The 22,381-nt window shown below is 40.7% G+C and overlaps 2 protein-coding genes across 4 annotated transcripts in view; both read right to left on the minus strand.

Annotated features, from left to right (window-relative positions):
* The window catches only part of LOC107210755 (complement C4-like), a 48,698-nt gene extending 39,663 nt beyond the window's left edge, over positions 1–9,035 (minus strand). The window contains exons 1-3 of one of the 3 annotated variants that reach the window (XM_033515040.1): positions 8,902–9,035; positions 7,584–7,650; positions 343–425 (exon numbers count right to left, since the gene is read on the minus strand). In XM_033515040.1, the coding sequence (XP_033370931.1) occupies positions 343–407 (65 nt within the window). In that variant the 5' untranslated portion in view covers positions 408–425; positions 7,584–7,650; positions 8,902–9,035. Of the gene's footprint in view, positions 1–342; positions 489–7,583; positions 7,651–8,901 lie in introns of those variants that run through there. The other 2 variants (XR_004497856.1, XM_015641993.2) reach the window with 2 other exon arrangements.
* Positions 9,036–16,335: 7,300 nt separating this feature from the next.
* FREM2 (FRAS1 related extracellular matrix 2) overlaps positions 16,336–22,381 on the minus strand; it is a 124,606-nt gene continuing 118,560 nt past the window's right edge. The window contains exon 24 of the mRNA XM_015644459.3: positions 16,336–21,008. Within this exon, the coding sequence (XP_015499945.1) occupies positions 20,496–21,008 (513 nt within the window). The 3' untranslated portion in view covers positions 16,336–20,495. The remainder of the gene's footprint in view (positions 21,009–22,381) is intronic.

Raw genomic sequence — 22,381 nt, forward strand, 5'->3', positions numbered from 1 at the left:
ACCTTTGCTTTTTGCAATGTATCAATCAGTTACAGAATTTTTTCTCCCAAGATTTTTCAATCTAGTAAATGTCACAAACAATAGATGAACAAACAGCAATAAGAGAGTGAGCAACATGTTTAGTAGTGCATTTTTAGTTATTGGTTCCTGAGAGATTTCTTCCTTAGAAGGGTAGTTTTAAGCTTTTTACTTTTTAACTACTTAAGGTTACACGAATTTTCAGTGTAACCTTACTGCAAGAAACTGGCTTTTTTGATTCTCTATTGAGAAAGAGAGAATATTTCTATCTTCACTTTCAAGGGATTTGTTAGGATGGAATAATTCGTAATAAAATATACTTACGATGGTGCTTGTTGTGTATTGGACAGCAACAAACAAAAGCTCATCAACAATACCAGCCTTTCCATTGGAAAACTCTACAACATCTGCAAAACAGAAGCACCAAAGAGCCACCATCAATCCAGGTGCTGGCTGTAGGAAATGGGCTGACAGCACATTGCAGCGAATAATGTTGCCTATCCTGGTTATTTATTAATAACTTGCAATACTGTGGAAGTAATAGTGATGGACCTGCTGGTGGTGTACACAGTAATACCCTAAGGACAAACATTCTGGACTAAGTTACAATTTTATAATTTATTGTTCATCCATTCTCTTCCCAGTTTTAATGTTTTCACATGATAGCAACTAAAAATCAAGGGCAGAGAGAAGTTTTCATAAATACTGCAAAGGCATCCCAAAAATAAAAAAAAGATACTGTGGCTTAAAGAGTGGCTTTCTTTTTACTTTTTTTTAGAGTATTTCTAAATGGGGACAAATGCAGGTGATAGGTTTATTCTCTCAGCCTTTGTTTAAGCCCAGGCATCCCTGTGGTCCAGCAAGGGTGAGAGAAAGTTCCTTCTGGTTTAGACAGTATCAAAGGAACTGTGCTGGAAATCCACCTGTACAACTCAGTCTCAGTCTGTGGTGCTTGGGGCATTCATCTGCTTTGACTTCATTGAAAATGAAATTGATGCCTCTGTCTGAGCTACTCAGCCCAGTTTTCCTTTATGCCCAAGACACTGGCCTTTTCCAGAGGGCAATTAGTCTCATCTTACTGTAAACATGTAAGATGAATCATCAGCTGAAGGCATTCCAGACTGCATGAAACAAAATGTCTTGAAAGATAGGATACTGATAAACAGGGAAAAAAAAGCCCATCTGAGGAATAACTGTTGTACAGGAACCAGTTTTGATCAAAGGTACATGAAAGAACTGAAACCCTCATCAGGTTTCATTTTTGCAAACTTTTACTGGGCAGTTGTCTCCCAAATATAATTTTGTTGACCCTTGAAAATGGAAACATGCCCATCTGATTTACAGGAAGGTCAAATCCCAAAAATGATCACATGGCTACTCCCAGGCTCTGGTGATAAACTGCCCTTTAATGCACCTTGGCTAAGTCTGTGTCTTTAATTATTAGCAATGGATGCCTAAAATCAGCACTCCCTTATTTGCTAGGTGAATTCATGCTCACAGCAAAGACTCACTGCCCACAGTCACAGGACCTTCCCCTCACCCCACTGTCTGCCTAAGTGACATCGTAGTGACATCTTAGTGACATCATGACAGCCTTGCTTTTCAAGTCAAGGAGGTAGGGAAAGAAGAGAAGCTGACTATAAGCCAGTTCACTATTTTACACTGAGTGTGCTACAAGTGTGGCAACTCCCTCTGAGGCAAAACCAGACAGAAAGACTCTCTATCCATTGGTGGTCACAGAAAGGGTGGGCAGAAGTAGCTGGCTTCAAACTCATGTCACGGAAAGCTGCACTTTGCCTGCTCTAGGCATAGTTGTTTTCTGGGTTTTTTTTGTTTGTTTGTTTTTTTTTTTTTTGTTCCCCAAGAGACAGTCAGTTTCCTTCACCTCTTCTGGTTTTCATTCTCACTTCAGCTGTCAGGAGGGAGGAAAAACTTGAGGAAAAATACATGTTGATCCTCAGAGTCAAAATCCATGCTTTTTGGGGATGTTTATAGGAGTTCAGACTCAGGAACCACTAAGAACAAAGTTATTTTCTCTCTGCCCTCCCTCCCCACCTGCTAATTCCCTCTGCAGTTATGAACTCACAAAACTGATTTATTTCCATGCTAGAATAATTTTTCTTAGGGCTTCTAGCCTCCCAAACCCAAGAGAGATGATGAGGAAGAGTAGAGATTTCCACCATAAATCTGGTCTGTGTTCAAGGCAAAGACATGTGGAAGAAAAAATCTTGTTGGGAGTTGGGCTTGTGCTCTCCCTAGGGAGCAGAACAGTCTTGTTAAACCTGCAGGTGGTAAAACAAGGATTCTCACTCTTGCAGAGATAATGGGCAGAGTTAATTAAGAGCAGCAGTGGCTGTGGAGCATGCTAAAGCTCCTGCCCTCTTCAGAGACAGTTCTGCTGTTCCATCTTGCACTGCTGTCATCCAGGGTTGGAGCTGATGCAATCACTGAGCAATCCTAGTCATTAAAACAGGAGGAGAAACAACTGTGAGTGGGTCATTTGCTTTTCTTCAGACAAATACAGATTAGGAAAAGAAATAACATCTGCAAGGTCAGTGCCCATTCCTTGAGAAAGACATAAGGGAGTTCTCCTGACTGAAAAGCCAACAATTTCCAGAAGATGCAACACAACACATCCAGCAGGGTTTCCTACTCCTGAAGTCACAGGAAAGGCACCTCTGCAGTGCGAGGTCACAGCAAAATCTTGCTCTGTGCTCATCTTTCTCAGAGGGGAGGAGATGGGATTTCCATTGTCCAGGCCAGCTTGTTTGTCAGGGGCCGAGGTCTGTTTGCACAGCTATACAAATAACCATGTATGAACTCACAGCTAGACATTTTCACAGATCACTTTCTATAGGGGACCTTGGAAAAGCTGTTATTTTGGTTTTACTTATCTTTAATTGGATTTGCACACTTTTGCTTCTTTAAGTGTGAATAGATATATGTGAATACACAACTGCTGTCCATAGCAATGTGCTGCATAACTATTTTATACTTGAATTTAAGGAGGTGTTCTGACTGTTAAAAAAGGTATTTTTTTTCACCAAAATGTAAACCAGTGACTTCAACTAAATAGAAATTTTTCTCACTGTATCTCACAAACATAAAAGAGAAAGCTTATGCATAACCACTTATATAATGAGAATTAAAATTCCTTATGCTTAATTTTTCTGTCTCTGGGTTGGTATAAAATAACCATTGCACCAGCTCTCTACTATCACAGATTCTTCACAGTGTGATTTGTAGCATAATGTAAAACATTCCAGTCCAAAGTCAAGCTAAAATAAAACAAAATGAAGCAAAATAAAATAAAATAAAATAAAATAAAATAGAACAAAACAAAATCTTGGTTGAAGGTCTCCAGCACATGCATGAGAGAGATGTCAGAAAACTCCCTTTAAAATAACCCATATGCCTGTTCTTTTCCTAAAGGCAAAGTCCTTTGTTGTTTACTCATCAGCCACTTTTCACCTATTGATCCTTCAGCTGGCCACAGTCCAGTGTGGACTGTGGAAAGCACAGCCTGGGATTGATGTGTGTGTGAACCCCAAACCTGGGGAGACAGAACTGCTTTATTTTGACTCTATGATGTCTCTCCTTTCAGTACCTTCGTTTGAACTTGGTGGGATTTCACAGTGTTTTGAGCACCAGCAGTAGTTTTTGTTCTTTGGCTTGAAGAACTTCCCAAAGCCTTTTTCTCCTTAATCAGCCTAAATACTAACGAGACCAAACTCTCCTTTCACTTTCGTCCTGCACTCTTTCACCTCTGCCTGGCAGAAGGGTACAAAGGACAGCTTCACAAAGCCCATTTCACAAATAAGCACTGCAGTGACATCCTCTCTGCCGAGTTACAGGGAGTTGTGACAAACACAAAAGGCAATACTTCACTTCTGACATTTCAGAAAATTAGATTTTGAAATCCTTTTTTCAACAGCAGACCATGAAGTGTGGGTCTAATTGGAAAAGTTCCTCTTAACAGCAGGATAGCTTCTCCTTAGTGTCAATATAAATTTGAATTGTAAATTAAAACCATGTTGGTTTTTTGTTTGTTTTTTTTTTTGACCATAATTGATGTAATGAAATGAAAAGGCTATGTCTGCTTTTGACATTAAAAAAATACTTTAAAAGTTCTGCATTTAGTGCTTCTAAGTGTATCTACTGAAAAAGAAAATAATGTACTTAAAGAAGGAAAACAAATATTTCTCTGGCCTTTTCTGCTCTCACTGAGGAGTCCTGATTTCAGGGAGATTAAGTAACCAGGCTTAGTTTTTTTTCTTGTGGGTCTCTCCCTCCCTTCTCTCTCATTCTCTAAATTCTGTGATTTTCTGAATGTCACATTGAAAAAATAGAGTTAAGGATTTTTTTAAAAATACACGAAACCAGCACTACTTCTCTAGAATTATTATGTTGCAAAAGTAATGTATGTAAGACTAAGGGATTCTTTTAGTTCAAGCAATAATTGCATAACATCACTGACATAATATTTCACCATATTGTAATAATGCATCCTGGTTTTTGGTAAACCATGTTTTTCAGAATCTCAGTGCTTTTGGCACCTTTAAGAAGCCATTGAACTGGTCAGGAGGACAGGAGACAAACTGAGCATGCAAGTGACTCTCTCACCCCAGGTGAAAGCACAGAGCTGCTGGAAATGAGGAATAAAATAATTCAGCCTAAACAGTACAGAATATTTGAAGTACTGCCTTTGTACTCAAACATCCTGATACTCTGCCTAGAGGCTTGTTCTCAAATCTATCCTTTGTTGTTTTCTTTTTTTTCTTTCAATTTCATGATAAACCCCAAAGGAACCCAAATTCTTCCATATTACCAACTGTAACAAATACAAACTACCTAGAAAAATTAATATGTTTAAAATAATTTGATCTTTCCCAACTTCTCCATTCCTCTGGACTATAATGAGCACAATTGTCTCTCCAGGGAGATCTTTTATTCTAAAGGTAAGAATAAGTCTCAAGAAACAAAAGGCATCTTGAACACATCAGTGGAAAAAGCAAAAATTTTAACTAGCTGAGAAGAGTAAGGACAAAAGTTACATATCCAGTTCTGTGGATTTGGAGGCATGTTGTGAAATCAAGTAAAACCAGTCTTTTGCAGGAAAAAATTAAAGAAGTAATTTATAACTGACCCTCATTCCTAGGATTTCCTAACTTGCTGCATAAAGACACTCTAAGATTTCAGACAATTGCACAGTTTTACCAGAAAAAAAGTTTTACAGGCACAGCAAAAGAGAAAAGAAATCCCATACCCTGTACAACCACAGCTAGCCTCGTGCCTATCTGCTTCTGGCAGCCTGCCCTGTCCTGATCTGCAAATTAAATCTAAAGCATCCACGTCACCCAGTAACTCCGAGGGACACCAGAAAGGAGATCTCCTCTCCCTAGATGGGAAAGGGCTCAGCTCCCACCTCCATCACACCCAAGCAAGTTCAGACCAGCTCCACTGGCTGATGGGAAGCTGCCCTACTTTTTTGATCCCTTGGTTTTAATGCTCAAGGATGAAAAACAACGAGAAAGGAGGAAAGGGGACAGGATATAAGGGTCAGGAGAATTTTGTTTTCATCGTAAAGGAGAAACTACTTTCAGTGTCAGGAGCTGCAGCACCTCCCCAAGCGGCAGGCCTGGCATCTGCTCTCCTGGCGGAGAGGGGACAAGTCTGGATGACTTTTGTAGCAGCTCAGTGGGACAGCTGTTCAGGTAATGTATGTTGATCTCTTCTTTCTCAGAAATTTAGCCACGGCGCTCTGGCTCTTGGTGACACTGCTTTTTAGGCAGCTCTTTGGATGTACAACGTGCCTCTTTGTCCTGTGAGGCACAAGTACCTCTGCCTGGACATGGCATTCATAGGAGGAATCTTCCCTCACAAACCCAGTTTTACAAGAAAATAATGCAAAATAATTCTACTCAGCTGTCCTCTCAGTGGCTCAGATGCAGAGGGGAATACTGATGCCTTCAAAAGGGGACTGGCTGGACATCCCCAAAGCCCTGCTGATGGTACTTGGGCCAGACTCACCCTGCCCAGACTATACAGTTGACATTGCATTGTACCTTCAGAAAAAAGGGTGAATCTTTAAAAAATGTGAACAAAAAGGATATTTTTGTGTATTTAGTCAACACATCTTAGCAGGCACATGGATCTGCTCTTGCTAATATGTGACTACATGTCTCTCTACCTTGTGCTAGTTTTGGCAGGGGTAGAGTTAATTTATTCAAAGTAGCTGGTGTGAGCAAAAATCACCAGCAGCAGTTTCTCTATATCTGGGGCTGAATCCTGTTTCCCGGGCTTTTACACTTCTGCCTGAGCAGTGATACATAAATAAAGATGCAGTCATCAGAGACCATTAAGAATTACAACATAAGGTAATGGATCCCTAAATTTCCAAACAGCTCCCTTTTCTTTGATGACTTCTGTAAAGCTTCCTGGCTTCAGTAACTACACTGCAGATGTACATTTAGGCAGCAAGCCCAGCTCCAGTGGCTGTGGAGAAGAGTATTAACTTGTAGATTATTCTATAAATATCTGCCACAAGTTTGCTGCATGCATTCTCCACTGAAGGATCAAAAAGTGTTGACTCACAGTGGCAGCATTAATGCCTCTGACCTGGCTCACATGCAGGATGTCAATATACTTTAGGACACAGAATCTTGCAGCCACAATCTGCACGGCTTGCAGCATTTATATACTGCTGTTACTGTAGCCTGAAGCATCAAGAATGAAGATTTGTAAAAATATAGTTAAAAAAAAAAATAACACTTTTCTTTCTATCCTATGGTTAGAGAAGTGCATTCCCCACCTGTGATTATTCTCCACGTGATTATTTGGAAATAGCAGCTTGTATGGATAGGAACATAAAGTACTCTGCAGAGCATTCCCATCTTGGTTGCACACCATAAAATATCATTTGCTCCTTTAAAAATATTATCCGTGGCAGCATCATGCACAGCTTTCACACCTCTAATTTTCCACCATCATCTCGCTTCCAGAGTCTTGCTGTGCCTGTTTGCAAAGCATCCCAGGGATGGATGGGATGGCTCAGGGAGGCTGGAGGGGAATGTGCACACACACACGGAGTCCTGGTGCCATCCAGTGGGCAGCTGTGCTCTGCACCGTGCAGCAGCTTTTGTGGAGGACTGCGTTATTGCCAGCCCTGCTTTCTGAGACCCCAGGTTTCCACCTCCCAGGCTGGTACGTGGAGTAGCAGGGAACCAGCTCCAGATTACCATGTCCTCAGGTGGTTCTCCACAGCCCAGGATGCTCACACGTGAGCTGTGGATCTGAGCCCTGTGACAGTCAACACAGCTAAGTGGGTTTTAAAAAGAAATTTGGGTTACTGAAAAGGGGGGATTCCATCCTGGTTCATTCCAGGATTAAACACTTAATGCAAAAAAAATTTATATGCAAATATAACACTTGTATGCAAATGTTAAACACTTGTATGCACAAAAAAGAAAAAAAAAGAAAAAAAAAAAGAAAATAAAAAGAGAAAACAGAACAATACTCCCCAAACAAGTCCCAGGGAACCCACTGGCATCACAATCTTTACTCACTTGTCTCCAAAACCACTTTGTCTAGGTACAAGTCCAGGAATTCCAGGTTTTATCCAGCTTGCTTGATCTATCATTTTGCAAAAAAAATAAAAACAAAACAAAACAAAAACAGCAAAAGCAGTGCAGTTCAAATCAAATTATCAGGGCTTTTCATAAAGTCAGTGCTCTCAGTAGGCAACACAGTTCAGGGCCAGTCATGACCACCTTGCTCTACATCAGGTGCATCAACCTCATGGCATTAAACCATTCAAGGCAAGATTAAGAGGTTTGTGCTGACCACTGCAGTATACTGACAAGTACAAGGTTTATCTTATTTCAGTCCTTTCTGGGGTGATTAGTGCACTCAGAAGTTGGACTCCACTGCATGCTTTATGGAGTTTCTGATTTACTGCAACAACTCTTTCTACTCCCTGAGAATCAAGAGCTTATCTGGGAACACAGATGCCTTGAAAATGTGGGGCCTCTGTTCTCTGTTCCAGCTAAATTCCACTTACAACTAGAAGGGAGGGTAAAAGATTACTTTAAACCATCATTAAGATGCCTCTATTTCACAGTAGGCAGTGGACTAACTTCACTTCTAATAGGAATTAAAGTGCCTTAAGGTACTGTGATAAAAGACCAGCTGTTTAGGAATGCTAACACCTTTCTGGCAAAGAGGAATAGGCAGAGAGAGTCTTTGGCTTCTCTGTCATAACATGTATCTCTGAGGCTAAGAAAACAGAGAAAAAATATACTATCTGAGGATATTTATTTTACTACTCATTCCTTTTTACAGTCTGCAAATAGCTCTTCTGATGTGGGAGTTACAGTAGAAGTAAAGACTCTGTTAATTATATTTACCATACTCTTAAAAAATAAATAACACTATCTGTAACTGAGATATCTTAAAGTGCCCTCTCTAAGGAGTCAGACAGGCAGGATCCACTTTCATGGAGCAATGCAACACCATATAAAAGCAAGATAATAGGTATAAGGTAGGTACAAAAGAATGCAGCTATGCACTCCTCGTGCAAACTTAGATAAAGCAAAATGACATTCCTCCCTTTTCTGCAGCCTTGAGAGAGGTACAGAGTACCTCCCAATCTGCCTGCAAAGGTGACCCACAAACACCATTTGTATGGTTTTGTGCATCCCCCTGCCCTCACCCACAGGGGCTGCTCTTCTCCTCTGTCACCTAACACAGAACTACCTCCTGCTTTTCCACTGCAGAGTCCAGGGTGAAAGGAATCCAGGGCCTCAGAACACAGCCCTAGCTGCTTAGAAAGAAGCTTTTTCTTTGTTACTGGTTAGAAGAAAAAAAATAAAGCATTTCTCATACCTTGGGGTTTGGAGAGTCAGTCTGGCCTTGTCACAGTCCAAGTTTATCTTTAGTTACGGAGATGCCTCCAATGGCAATAGAGGAAACATGGGTAGAAAAATCTGTGCAGAGGAATCTGCTCACACCCATAAAGCTGAGCTGTATTTGGAATAACAGAAGACTAAGATACTGGGATAAACTTGTAAGAGTTGTGACATAAGAAATTCCCTTGTGGTTTTTTTTGTTTGTTTGTTTTATTTTTTAAATTTGTTTAGTTTCATTTTTTGTTGTTATTGTTTTTTGGTGTTTTTTAAAGAAATTATCAGCCATACAAAAATGCGTGTTAAAAGTCAAGAACAAAAGCACAATTGTGGGGCTGGAACTGTGTTTCCTTCTCCCCACACCACTGTTTTTGTTGTTGTGGTGTGCAAGTGAGGACACCCGGGATCTGCCCTAGCAGAAGATCTTCAGCATTCCTGCATCAGTGAAAAGAGAGGAGGGAGATTTTCCCAGAGCAGTTCAGAAGGGAAATGTGTACATGTGGGTGTATACCTGGCGATAAAGGTGATAAAGTTAAGAATTTAAAAAAGCAAATAGAGATCTTCATTCAGTGCAGTCATTAAAGAGAGACTGGATGAAGTTTTACTTTCTTCATCTCCCTTTGCTTCCAGCAACAATGGTCAGAATCGGCCTAATTTCTGGTTTCCTTGAAAATCCTTAGTGAGGGCAGATAAATAAATTAAACAATAATTAACATTTATTCTAACAGCTGGAATGAAAACCTTGTAAGTAAAGAAAAGCCTGTGAGTAAAGAGATGTAGATAGCTCAGAGAGATTTCAGAGATGTGTACCTCTGTAGGTTTACATGACCGTGCGTGTGTGCCTGCCAGGAGCTGTGCACAGATGTGCACATTTTACACAAGTTTCCAGGGGTTATACATTTTCTTTGGGACACTCTGCAATGGCTGAAAAGAACAGAAGGTGGCATGTGCTCAACATTTTCATCCAGCAAGTAAGTGCAGAAACGGAAATGAAAGAAGGAGCTACAGTAAAGGGAAAAAGGATACAGGAGAAAGAAGACAGCTAAACCCAGACCACACCTAATTTGATAAATATCTGCTGTTAAGGCTTGTATTGATACTGAAGGCTATTTATGTTCCTCATTTTAGCTGTGTGATTCACTGGTGCCATAAGGGCTGATTTTACTGGGCTTTGGAAAATGCCTGGTCAGTTTACTACCGTAATATTTTTATAAAAATTGCAAAATGCAGGAGTGCAATTTTTTTCTGGGTTGTTCTTTTATTTGTTTGGGGTTTTGTTTGGCTTTGTTTTTTCAGTGATAAAACTCACACAGTATGACCAGTTAATCAAGAACCATATAAGGAAGATAAAAGTAGCCCTGACAGATTCCCTTTAAAGTGCAGATAAAGTGGGAGATAGCACCGAGCAAAAAGGAGAATTAATTTACATTTTCCAAAAACTTATGAAGCAAAAACCCAAAAGAAATGAATCAGAAATTACAGAACCATGTGTTCTCAAGTCCTTAAATTAAGACCTTTCTGAATATTTAATCAGGCTTTGTGCAACTCTTACCACAAGCAGGTGTTTTTTAGTCTGCAGGGGCACCCTCTTGGCCTGCCTGCTTTTCTTTAAAGCACAGATTTAGCTCTCTTCTCTGACCCTCCAACCTATGAGAAGCAACAGGTTCTCCATGCCCTGAGTGGCAGCAGCAGAAAAAGCCCCATTTACAGCCACTGTTGGTCACTCACCAGGTAGGAAGCTCCTCTTCTTGAGCTCTCTTTTCACTCTCTTCTACGACTAATTGCCACAGCTCCTTTAATGAGAATCACACTACTCCAGAGGGGTGGTGAGGGCTGGTCTGAGCAGGACCAAAGCGACCTTTCTTGCCCCAGCTGGGGGTGCCAGGAGCCACCAAGGAGTTAAGGTTCACATCCCGTGGGAATAAAGCAGCACTTTTGTTGCCCCTTTGAGAAATCTTGGACGGCGTCTGCCAGCAGACAGCCCTTCTTTGTTTAGCAGCCAAACGCCCTCATTCCCTGGGCAGTTGATTGGCTTTTAACTTCATCCCTTCACCAGATGAAAAAGACTCCCTTAGAATGTCTGGGGAGCAGGGAGAGAGGTCTCAGGTGGCCCAGAGGCTGGCAGCATCCCCTGCCATGGACCGCTGGAGACACGTGCTGACTGGGGGAGCCTGCTGCATTCCCCCTCCTGGGGAGCACTTCCAGGCCACTCTGCTGACAGGAGGCCAAAACCTGCTCACAGCAGGGGCAGAAGGGGAGCCCAGAGTTCACAGCTCAGGAGAGGGACACAAGGAGAAGCTGTTGCCATGCCTTACAGGTTTCCTGCCCCACATTGCTGGTTTTTGGGATGCGGAAATTCTGGCGCTGCAGCATCTTGACATAAAGTAAATAGAGGAAGCATGGACTTTGGAAAACTAATTTAACTTCTCTTTTTCCTAATGCATTTCCTTGCTGATCTTCAAACTCGAGGTATTTTGAAGGAATGGCTGTGCTCCTCATTGGTATCCTGTAACAGGGCAGGACTGAGAAACTCAAAAGCTGGGGGTATAGATTGCAGCTGCTGGTCTCAGCTACAACTGCTGGTCCCCATCAGGGAGACAGCCCAGAATACCACCTGTTTACTTATTTTGGACTCCAGGAGAGTGTATCAAATCAGTCTCCCTGACCCCAAGGCTCTAGGAGGTGCATTCTCAGGCTTTGACTGTGGGTCTAGCTGCTGCGATTTCTTCCAGTCAAACACACCCACCCTGAATTCTGCTTCTCACTTTGTAACACTTCATCTTTGTGATCTTATCTGTGAAATTACATATAAATAAAAATTTTTGCATTAAGAATACAAAAATACATACATACTCATAAAATATCTACAATTTATATAAATCAGTACTTATTACAAACTATATAAAATGCACAGATACTACTCTATGTTGTACATGTATGTTTAGAATGCATTATAAAATATATAAAAATTTATATATTAATAAAAATGTATTGTGTGTCTGTGTGTGTTTGTGTGCTCATGTATGGATGTTGCAATCATGCTTTGAAAACAAACATTTTGCTAGAGAATAGAACTCCCCAGCACTTCTTGAGAGGACTGGGGAAATGTATATTACCACAGCTGGCAGATGTGAAGTACAGGCAATGCCAAAATGCTACAAGAATTTTTTGGAATTGCTGGCCTCACATTTATCATTCAGAGTGATGTTACAGATGTCAAATGCAGCTCCTGAGGAAACTGGATCAGTTTCCTGGGGCAGAAATATTTCCCTGGCACCTTCATTTTGAGAGCCAGATTGGAAAGGAAAATCCAAGCAGCAGCGTACCAAGTCAAATAGCTTGGACAGAAGCTCTTATGGGTGGTCCTGTTCTGAGGGTAGAGGAATCACCACAGCTGAAGGAAGAGTAATAAATGAGTGCCCCAACTGTTGCAGGAGGTATGCACACAAACATTTTCATTCTAATGTCTGATAACAGAATGTGAACTTCTCAGAAAATTTAAATACCCAACTAGCTCAAGAAAAACCCCTCAGCTAGAGAAAGCAGGTATTGAGTTGCTCACATGTAGTCTGGCTACATAAAAGGAAGGATTGGGTTCTGCCTCTGATGCTCATCTTTTTTGAGGAGCCATCCTCAAATAATAAGTTAATAACAATTAAGTTAGCACCAAAACAGCTTTAGGAATGCACCCCTCTGGGTTACTTCGTGCAGCTGGGTTAGGTCTCAGGGTACAGCATTCTGTGCTGAGAACCACTGTGTTTCCCATAATCCAGCTTTTCCCATAACCAAGCACAGTATGTAGACCCTTAATCAGCAGTAAGAATTGCATTTCTCTGTTTTACTTGTGTTCAGAAAATCTTAGGTGTCTGTGACTGATATGATACTGTCTATAAAGGGGCTTTTTGGACCTTGCTACTAAGGTTCATCTGAGTTCGGATCTGAGAGGAGTTCAGGTGAAGTGAACATGCTCTGCTAAGCCTTTTGCCACTGATGTCCTGGAAGACGTGACATACATGAGCACATCTGTGCAGCATGGCAATGTTGTGTTTGACGTTACAATCTGTGATGGAAGAAGTCTCCTGGGGTGCAAAGGAGCCCTCAGAGTCCCTGTGCTGTACTGCACACCCTGATGCATTAGGGTTGCCTGGGATATTAAGGGCATCATGTGGCACCTCTGCTAAATCCTGGGCAGATGAGAGTTGCCGTGTGTGTGCTGCACAGGCAGCTGCTTATGTCCATAAAACCATTACAAGTCTCTCCAGCTCTTTGAGGGTGGATCCAAAACTTCCCTTTCCTTCCCTCCTACTGGGAGAGAGTGTTTCAAAATCCTGTCAACAGGAGGCCAGGGATCCCGTTCCAGAATACTGCAGAAGGCACACCACTGATGAAGTGGTCAGTGGCACAGCTGTGTCATGACATGTGGGCATTGGATGACACCTATGAAGCCAGCCTCCTGATACATTAACATCATTTTTTCCTCAAAGTCAGAGGAAGAATTAGAAGAATTTTATTCTGAAGAATTAGCCAGATCATACTCCTCCCTTAGTTTCACAGGCTTGCCAATACTGGGGACCCGTCCCTGTGGGACATATTGCAGCTTGCTGCACTGAAATCCAGGTGCCTTGCCAAGAAATGGAAGCACAGCCCAGCCACATTCCCATGAGCTAGTACTTTTAAAGAATCAGGTATTTGTACTTCTTTCTTGCCATGATCATTCTGGTGCCATTAGAAACATAAGAAAAAAAATACATCAGTAAAAGGGATGCTTGAGAGCCCAAGAAATATTATTTTAACCTTTCGGTACAAACAGCAGAGAAGAAATGGAGCATGTTTATAAGATAAATAAAATCATCAACAGTATCTTTTACCTTGGCCCCCAAGTTCCTCACTCCAGATGCTTTACCTCATTCTGCCCAGATCATATGCCTTCACAAGTTATGCACCAGGAAAACACTATTGGATCCTGCTACCACTTCAAGCCTTCCTCAGCAGGAGGTTTAGGCAGATGTGAGGTGCAGGTAAACCAGCTGTTGGAGGCCTAGGGTGCTGAAAAATGAAAACTTTCATTCCTCTTTTACTCCAAGAATAACAAAATCAGTAAGGCATAATAGTATTTGGACTTTAAATTATCATTTCCAAGTCTGGGGCTGGTGGCTCTTTGTACAACTGTTAGGGCCTTAGAGTACCTTGTCTGCCTCTGGCAGTGCCCAGGAGTGGAGTTGTAGGGAACAGAAAGGAAAGAGAAGATGAATAGCTTGATCCTTATCCTGAATCCTACTGGCTTTCCCTAGTCCAGGCTTTCTGAACCAGCTGTTGATACAAAAGAGCTGATTGCAATTGAATTATCTGCCATGAATTTCTATTTTTTTTATTTTTTTTTTCTCTTCAGTAATGAGTCCTGCAAGTTTAATTTTAGGTTGTATGGTTAGGTATTGACTACTTTCATTCTTGTAGCCAGCAAATTTTATTGTCTGGAACCTCTCTAAAATTATAACAAGAAACAGTGAATCATTGCTCTCTACTCACAGTCTCTCTAACTTTCAAGATTTAATGCACCCCTATCATGCTCTCCCTTGGGTAATTCTCTCCAAGGCTGAAGAGTAGAATAGGGTTTTATCTATTTAATCTCTCCTTATGGTGAAGGAGATTCCTTACCTTTTATCATCCTGTTTGCCATTTGCTATGTCATTAATTCCATTGTATGCTTTTTTTGTTTTTTTTTTAGGAGGGGGAGGGAATGAAAGTGGGAGAAAAGTAGAGAGTAATATATTATCAAAGAGGTGGTAGAACACACACTTATCTAGACTGCCTCCTCTTGCCCTACATGCTGAGTAAGAAGTTTTGCTATAGAAGTGATCAAAAAGATGCTTGAGATGACAACTGTTACATGTGATCTTCCAGTTGCACTGGTTTAACCCAAGCACTTTTACTTGGAAAGCTACAGATTTATGCTCTGCATGTAAACTTACATTCAGGAAAACTTGTATCATGAAACTGCAGGTAACAGGTGTTAGGAGGAATCCAGCACATGCTGGAATATTGTCCAGGAAATAAAACAAGATGTATAATTTAAGAATCTTCTAGTTGTTTGCCTCAGTTTCAGTGGAAGTCAGTGGTTACTTACCAAAGCAAAGTGGTGCAAGGTAAATTCTGGTGAATTACCTCTTGAAGTAAATAATAAAGCCCCCAAAATCATAAAGGCAACCTCAAGACTAATTTACTGAACAGCTTTCAAAGCTCAAGTACTCCGTGACATGAGCTGAATTCCTTCAGGGTAAGAGCTGAGTCATTCTTTCAAAAGACAGTGAGGATGCATTAAAAACCTCTGACTCACAGAGATGCTGATATGGGACAGTGCTTGTGCTTTGAAATAAAAATAATCCAGGACCTATTGAGACATGCTTGAACACCTCAGGAATACCAAAATTCTTCCACTAAGTGCCAAAATGAGTGTGATCATGGATGTGCAGGGACATGACCTGATTGCTGCAGAAGATCTTGGAGTGTGAAATTAATGTCCTTTGATTTATTGAAAATGCCATACTTCTGGGACTAGACTCTTTATTCATTTACATCATACATAGCTATTTATATTGGAGCAGGAGAGAAACTATTTCAGTGTGATTTGTCCTGGCAGAAATCATAACCCAGAGCTCACAGAAATGACGTAGAGCTTCTCAGCTCAGACTAAATAACTGCTGTGCATGATCCATCTGAGCAACTTTAGGTAGCAGAAGGAAATACACGTAGCAAATCAGGAATCATTGCCTGCAGGCTTATCCCTCCTTATTGCGAGGTAAGTTGGTAAGTATATTGTGTCACTCATGTAACTAACCATGAAATACAGTGAAGGAGGTAAGTGATTGCTTAAATTCACACAGAAGTAGAGGTCAGTGCTTACAAAGAGTGGGGTGAAAAGGGAAAAGTTCAGAGTGGCTTTTTCTTTCTGCAGCATAGTTCTTTGCATATGTCCACATCTATCAGGGATAGATTTGCCAATAGGGGGAAAAATAAACCTGATGACCTGGCACAAGAAGGAACACCAGCCCTACAGGAACAAGGGAACTGCTCCCTGCCAGAGTCACTTCCTCTTGTCACTGAGGTGAGTGAAATAAAGCCTGCCAGCAGCACACAGGAACACAGCAATCCAGCCTGCAAAGGAGCTGCAGGTACCTAGCAATTTCTGATGTTCTGGAATTGAAAAAGAAATCCCTCTCTGAGCCACGAGTGCAACCACAACGATTAAAAATCAACCCCTGTGCTGAACCCTTCATGAACAGAAAATCAAGGAACAAAGCAGTGAGATTTACTGCAAACATAGAAACTTTGTGTTCTTCCACTGATGTGACAAATTAAGTTTTTCTTAACACTGCATAACTGACCTCTCTCCAGAGCATGATAATCATACACAAGCTTTAGATCAGTAACCAAACAGAAGCAGTTTTATTTTTTCCTGATACAAATGCCAAATATCACAGCCATAGACATCAGCAAAAAGTTGTACCAAATAAATATGACAGCTTGATAACAAATTTAAACACAGTAATTATTGTATAAATGGTTAAACAAATGGTATTATTGCTAGCAGAATAAGCATCTCCAGGGAAGAGGATTGAATACATAATCTGGAAATAGATTAAATATATATATAAAATATACTCAGTTTATTGCTTGGATAGATAAATATTAAAATATTTGTGCACATCACTGGGAACGAGGCACTTATTCAGGTTAGTATAAACAAGGCCACTTGTTAAGTAAAAAGAAAAATGTTAATAAGCCTCCAAAACACCTTGCTGAAATCTGAAACCTTGAAGCCTTAATTAAAAAAAAAAAAAAAAAAAAAAAGCAAGCATGCTGTTACAGACGTATTTATAGTTCACCGAATTGTAAAAAATCCAATTTCTTAAGAATGGGACAAATCCAGCATGCCTTACTGAAAACACTGGGATTTTTTTCCCCAGGAAAAAGACTTTGGTATCTGACTTAGGAATCTTACTCATGCTTGTCCAACTTTTCAGTGTTTGCTTTGTCCTTTTCTTTGTTATCACCATTTTTCATTATTATTTTATATATTGTTACAAAAACATTAATCTGATTATCCCCATCAACCTAAATATTTCACAAAGTTTTAATCAGACACTGTTCAAAGTAGTGATCAAGTTGTTTACTGGGCTAAATATCTGGCTTGTAGAACACATGGGTTTTGATATGATTTTACAAAAACAAGTAATAATTAAAAAAATATTTTGCCTGCAAGCACCTTTAATGATGTTTTGGTCTGGTAAAATTCAAAAGCAGAAAAATAGCTCTACTGATAAACAATTTCTGTATTTTATATATATTTTTTTAAAAAGATCATCTCTGCTTATACAAAACAGGCATTCCATAAATATTAAAATGTTCTGTTATTTACATGTGTCCATTCTGCTGTAGAATCATTGACTGCTATTATCCAAACATGCAAGTTCTAGGAGAGAAATTCTGCTTTTCACATAGTGATGTCACACATAGGCACAAAGACAAATTTGATCTTAGTGTACATTTGCAACTTAGTGGTGAACTTACTAAATATAAAAAGGATCCATGGGTTACGTCTTTGATCTTTCTCGCGCACATAACACATGGATCACAAAACCAGAAATTTCATTACAAGACCAAATTGATGTCAGGTGCCTGGGGGAAATGTCTAAAGCATTGGGCATGGCTTATGGATAATTTTTTCAGGCTAAAACTCAGATTAATTACAATAAAAGATGACTGCAAGAGTTTAATAATGGAGTTTGACCCTTTAGGTGCTGCAAATATTCTTCAATTAAGCTGTTTAATCACAATCTTTAGAAAACCTGGAAAAGGTAGGACAGCTTCTGACCTGACTCATTTTGTGAAAGGTTGATGGAATCCTGTTAAATAAGTGAAGTCATAACAACACAAATCCAGAGCAAGAGATACCAGCATGAGTCTCTCTGTGGGCATATTCACACTGTACCATGAATCACAGCACAGATATTCCTAGGCTAGTAGAGATTCCTGAGTCTTTATGGCTCACAGGACAACTGTACAGAATTATTAGGTCAGGTCTATCTGTGTTGCCTGACCCCTGCAACACTGCTTTCAAATTGAATCCTGCTCTGCTAAGTGATCTCTGCAGCACGAGCCCTGGAACACCAAATGCCAAGTGTATTGGGGACTGACTGTACACACCACCACAAGATGGTAGTGGTGGAAGGGAAGAGACATTTTAGCAATGTCTCAACATCATAATTCAGATTTTATGAAGTTTAACTCTATTGAGAACTCCATTGACTCCAGTGCTGTTTGACAGTTTCATGGACAGTGGGATCAAGTGTACCTTCAGCAAGCTTGCAGATGACACCCGGCTGTGGTGTGGTGTGGTGTGGTTAACATGCTGGAGGGAAGGGATGCCATCCAGAGCAACCTGGACAGGCTTGAGAGGTGAGCCTGAGCAAACCTCATGAAGTCCTTATTAGGCCAAGTGCAAGGTCCTGCACCTGGGTCAGGGTAATCCCAAGGACAAATACAGGCTGGGCAGAGAATGGATTAGGAACAGCCCTGCTGAGAATGATTTGGGCATGCTGGTGGATAAGAGGCTGGACATGATGCAGCAACATGCACTCCCAGGCCCAAAAGCCAAACATATCCTGGGCTGCATCCAAAGCAGTGGGGCCAGCAAGGTGAGATGGTTCTGGCCCTCTACTCTTGTGAGACTCCGCCTGGAGTGCTGCATCCAGCTCTGGGGCCTACAGCATAGGAAGGAAATGGACCTGAGGGAGAACATTCAAAGGAGTGCCACAAAGCTGCTCAGAGGGCTGTGGCACCTCCCCTATGAAGAGGCTGAGAGAGTTGGGGCTGTTTAGCTTGGTCAAGAGAAGGCTCTGGGGAGACCTTAGAGAATCTTCCAGTACCTGAAAGAGGCTTACAAGAGAGCTGTGGAGGGACTTTTCCTAAACATGTAGCAATAGGACAAGGAGAAATGACTTCATTCTGAAAGAGGGTTTATGTACTTAGGAGGAAATTTACTATGAGGGTGGTAAGACACTGGCACAGGTTGCTCACAGAAGTTTCAGATGCCTCATGCCTGGAAGTGTTCAAGGTCAGGTAGGATGGGGCTGTGAGTGACCCGATGTGGTGGAAATCTTCCTGCCCATGGCTGTGGGGTTGGACCTAGATGATCCTGGAAGTCCCATCTGACCCAGGCCATTCTACCCTTGTATGACTTTAAGGACTTACATAAAATGCTAGCAGGACAAAAGGGACAGTTTCCTGAAGGTTGCATAGCTCTCATAGCCAAGGACTTGACAGGGACAGAACAGGTCCTGTCTGGATAAAAACATCTCTGGGACAGAACAGGTAGTGTCTGGATAAAAACTGACACAGGACACTGCTGATCCAAACGTGCCATGTTACCTAAATCAAGAATGCTGAGACAAAACTAGAGTTACTCTTGCAGAAGTAGTCACTTGTTAAAAAATGCCCAACAATGACCCAGCATGTTTGTCAAAATGTGCTATGATTATGCAGCAATAAATACTACTTGATTCAATCAAATTTTAATTTTTTTCTTCTCTTTTTGTTATTCAGTATGGCAACTAACTATGCTGGATTCAATATCATGATTCCTAGGCTCAGTTCAGCAGAACCTTGTCCTCTGCATTTTGAATCTATCATCTTCTCTAGGTACTGAAATGCTAATGCTTGCATTTCTCAGCAGTGGACATGCACTAAGAAATAAAATCTACCTTACAACACTTCCATGATCCATTATAAATCTAAGAGGACATAAGCATCCAGTTTCACTGAAAACCAAAATTTTTTCTGGATTTATTGCATTCTTTGGCTTTATATAAACATAAATAAAAAGAAATTCTCACATTAAATAGTTGAACAGGAATTTGCAGGAAAGAGTATGTATTGGATCCTGTGACATACAACTGTTTATAATGCTATGCTGTATAATCTAGCTGTCTTTTGAAAAAGTTCAGTTAAGTAAAAAAAAAAAAAATAAAAAAAAAATCACTGGTATAGATTAAGTCAAAAACTTATAGGAAGGAGAATCCATGCCTAAGGCATTCCATCACCTTTCAAACTATTTGTAGATATTGAGTTCTTTGTGAGAAACAGTACAAAATTTTGTAGAAGACAGTAAGGATCCCTCCGCTCAAGTATTATGTGTTTATGAAGAAATAGATCTCTCTTATCGCAGACAGGATATATATAGCACCTTTGTTCAGCTTCTTTTATTCTTTTGAAATGTCAGAAAATACAAAACCACAACAATAATCTCTCCCTTACAATGCAGTCCCTTGAACTGCTGCTGAAAATTAGTGCATGATATAGGGACATCAGCATTTCCTTTCGTGCAAAGTGGGAGATTCAGCTCAGCTTCTTCTGTTGCTGATAACGGCAGTAAGAGCTCAGGATAGCAAGTTTCAAGTACACCTAAAAACACGTGAATTCTTTGTGAGTCACCATTATCTGCTGCAAAAAATGTGCAGTTCAAGAGTTTTTTTGAGGCACTCTGGAAACTCTGGCTTGAATACTGTGGTCTTGGAATCAAACCTCTGAGCTGTCATTGCTGTAATTATGTGGTAGCATCATTGGTTCGTTGCTGCCCGACTCATTTGTATGTTCCTTCTTGTCAGAATTTAGTTTCCATTTTAGCAGCAAAACAATAATTGCAATTAAGCAGATGGCAAGGAAGATGGCAGCAGCTCCACCAATGATTGTGACTATGCTGATTCCTGCACTTTGGTTATTCAGCTCCCTGGGGAGACCACCATTGAGTGCAACCTCCCTTCGCGGCACCTGTTTCTTGCCGGTGCGATCCAGGGCTATGTGCTGTATGTTCGTTCCTCGGTTGCTCTCTGCTCCAATGTCTCTTGCAAGTTCTGGGGCCTGCTCAACTCCCCTCTTCTGCCTTCTCTGTGTGGATGCTCCTGGGCTGCCAGCACTGAGGAGGGAGTGGTACTGGTGCTCCAGGCTTCTTTTGCCGATTCCACGGTTAGTGTTCTCCTTGGAACGCACAGTGTAGATTGTATGGACATACCACTCCCTGCCCAAAGACACCTGGAAAGAAACATTTTGTATTTAAACACACACATACTAAATCTGGGAAGCACAAAATGCAGAGGAAACCAGTCTGTTCTGAACTGAATGCCTGGAGAAGCACTTTCAAAATCATGCACAGGTAACTCCTGTGTGCCAATGTGCACCAGAAGACTTGCATTTCCTGACAAAATTTTCAGAGGGTTTAGTCTCCATTCTTCTCCACAGTCAGACTGTGGCTACCAAATGCAGATGAAGAAAACTATGGCTTTGGCATGGTTTTGGTACTATTAGTACCAAAAGCCATTCAAAGTGTCTTCAGCTGTGGATGTGCCACAGAGAAGGACCTTCCAAACCCAAACTACCAAGTGATTAGGCCCTGGCTCTAATTCTACCTAAACATAAGAAAGGAATTTTTTACTGCAAGGAAGGTTGAACACTGGAACAGGGAACCTGTGGAACCTCCTTCCACAGGGATGTTCAAAAGACAACTGGTCATGGTCCAGGGAAACCTGCTCTAGGTGACCCTGCTTTGAGCAGGGTGTTGGAACAGTCATTTCCATAGGTCCTTGAAAAATTCATCCACTCTGGGTTGCCTGAGTCCCTGCAATTTGTGTAGATGATACTACCTTCCTTCAATTTCTTTCATCTATCCTAGATACACACCAGATTTGGCTTCTACAAGGTTTAGTAGGCTTGTCTGAATACTGTCGTAAAGCTACTGCCTGTTAATTTGAATGGTTGCAGCCCAGTTTTGTTATTGTGAGAAAGAAAATATTTTCTATTTTATTCTTGTTTTTCCCAGTATTTTTCAAGATATACTTTTGTTTCTTTATATTCTCATTTTTTGGGCAGGAAGAGGACCAAAAATCATGGCATTGGAATCCATGGAAATGGATTATTCACATAAAAATTGAGATTTCATTTTCCTGGGGGTAGATTTGAAACTCTTTTTATACTTTTAAGCAGGATTTTTTTGTTAAATACTCTACTGCTTACAATGGGACCTTCAATACTGAAGTGGCCTGGAGTAGAAGCAAGGTCTCCTCCATATTTTTCCTAATTTATACACTTGAGTTGCACATGCAGTTTTGCAAATACTAGAGACAAACAGTGAAGAGAGAACCCTATGGCTGGGTTATATTTATCAAAGGGCTGAATGCACACAGCTGAAGGATTATATATAATTAAGAAATAATTCCACCCTTTAGTTATCAACTTTTAGGCTTTCCAGTGCTTCATACTGTGCAAGCTTTCAAGGAAAGAATTGTACAGAAAATGCCAAGTATCAACTTGATTTTGATTAAGTTCACCATAAATGCTTATGATTTTTAATTTTTTGTCTTTGAGAAGTGAGATGAGAAGCAATAAAACAATGCTGTGCAACAAGAATC

The sequence above is a fragment of the Parus major genome, chromosome 1 (genome assembly GCF_001522545.3).
Source record: "Parus major isolate Abel chromosome 1, Parus_major1.1, whole genome shotgun sequence".
NCBI classification, from domain to species: Eukaryota; Metazoa; Chordata; class Aves; order Passeriformes; family Paridae; genus Parus; species Parus major.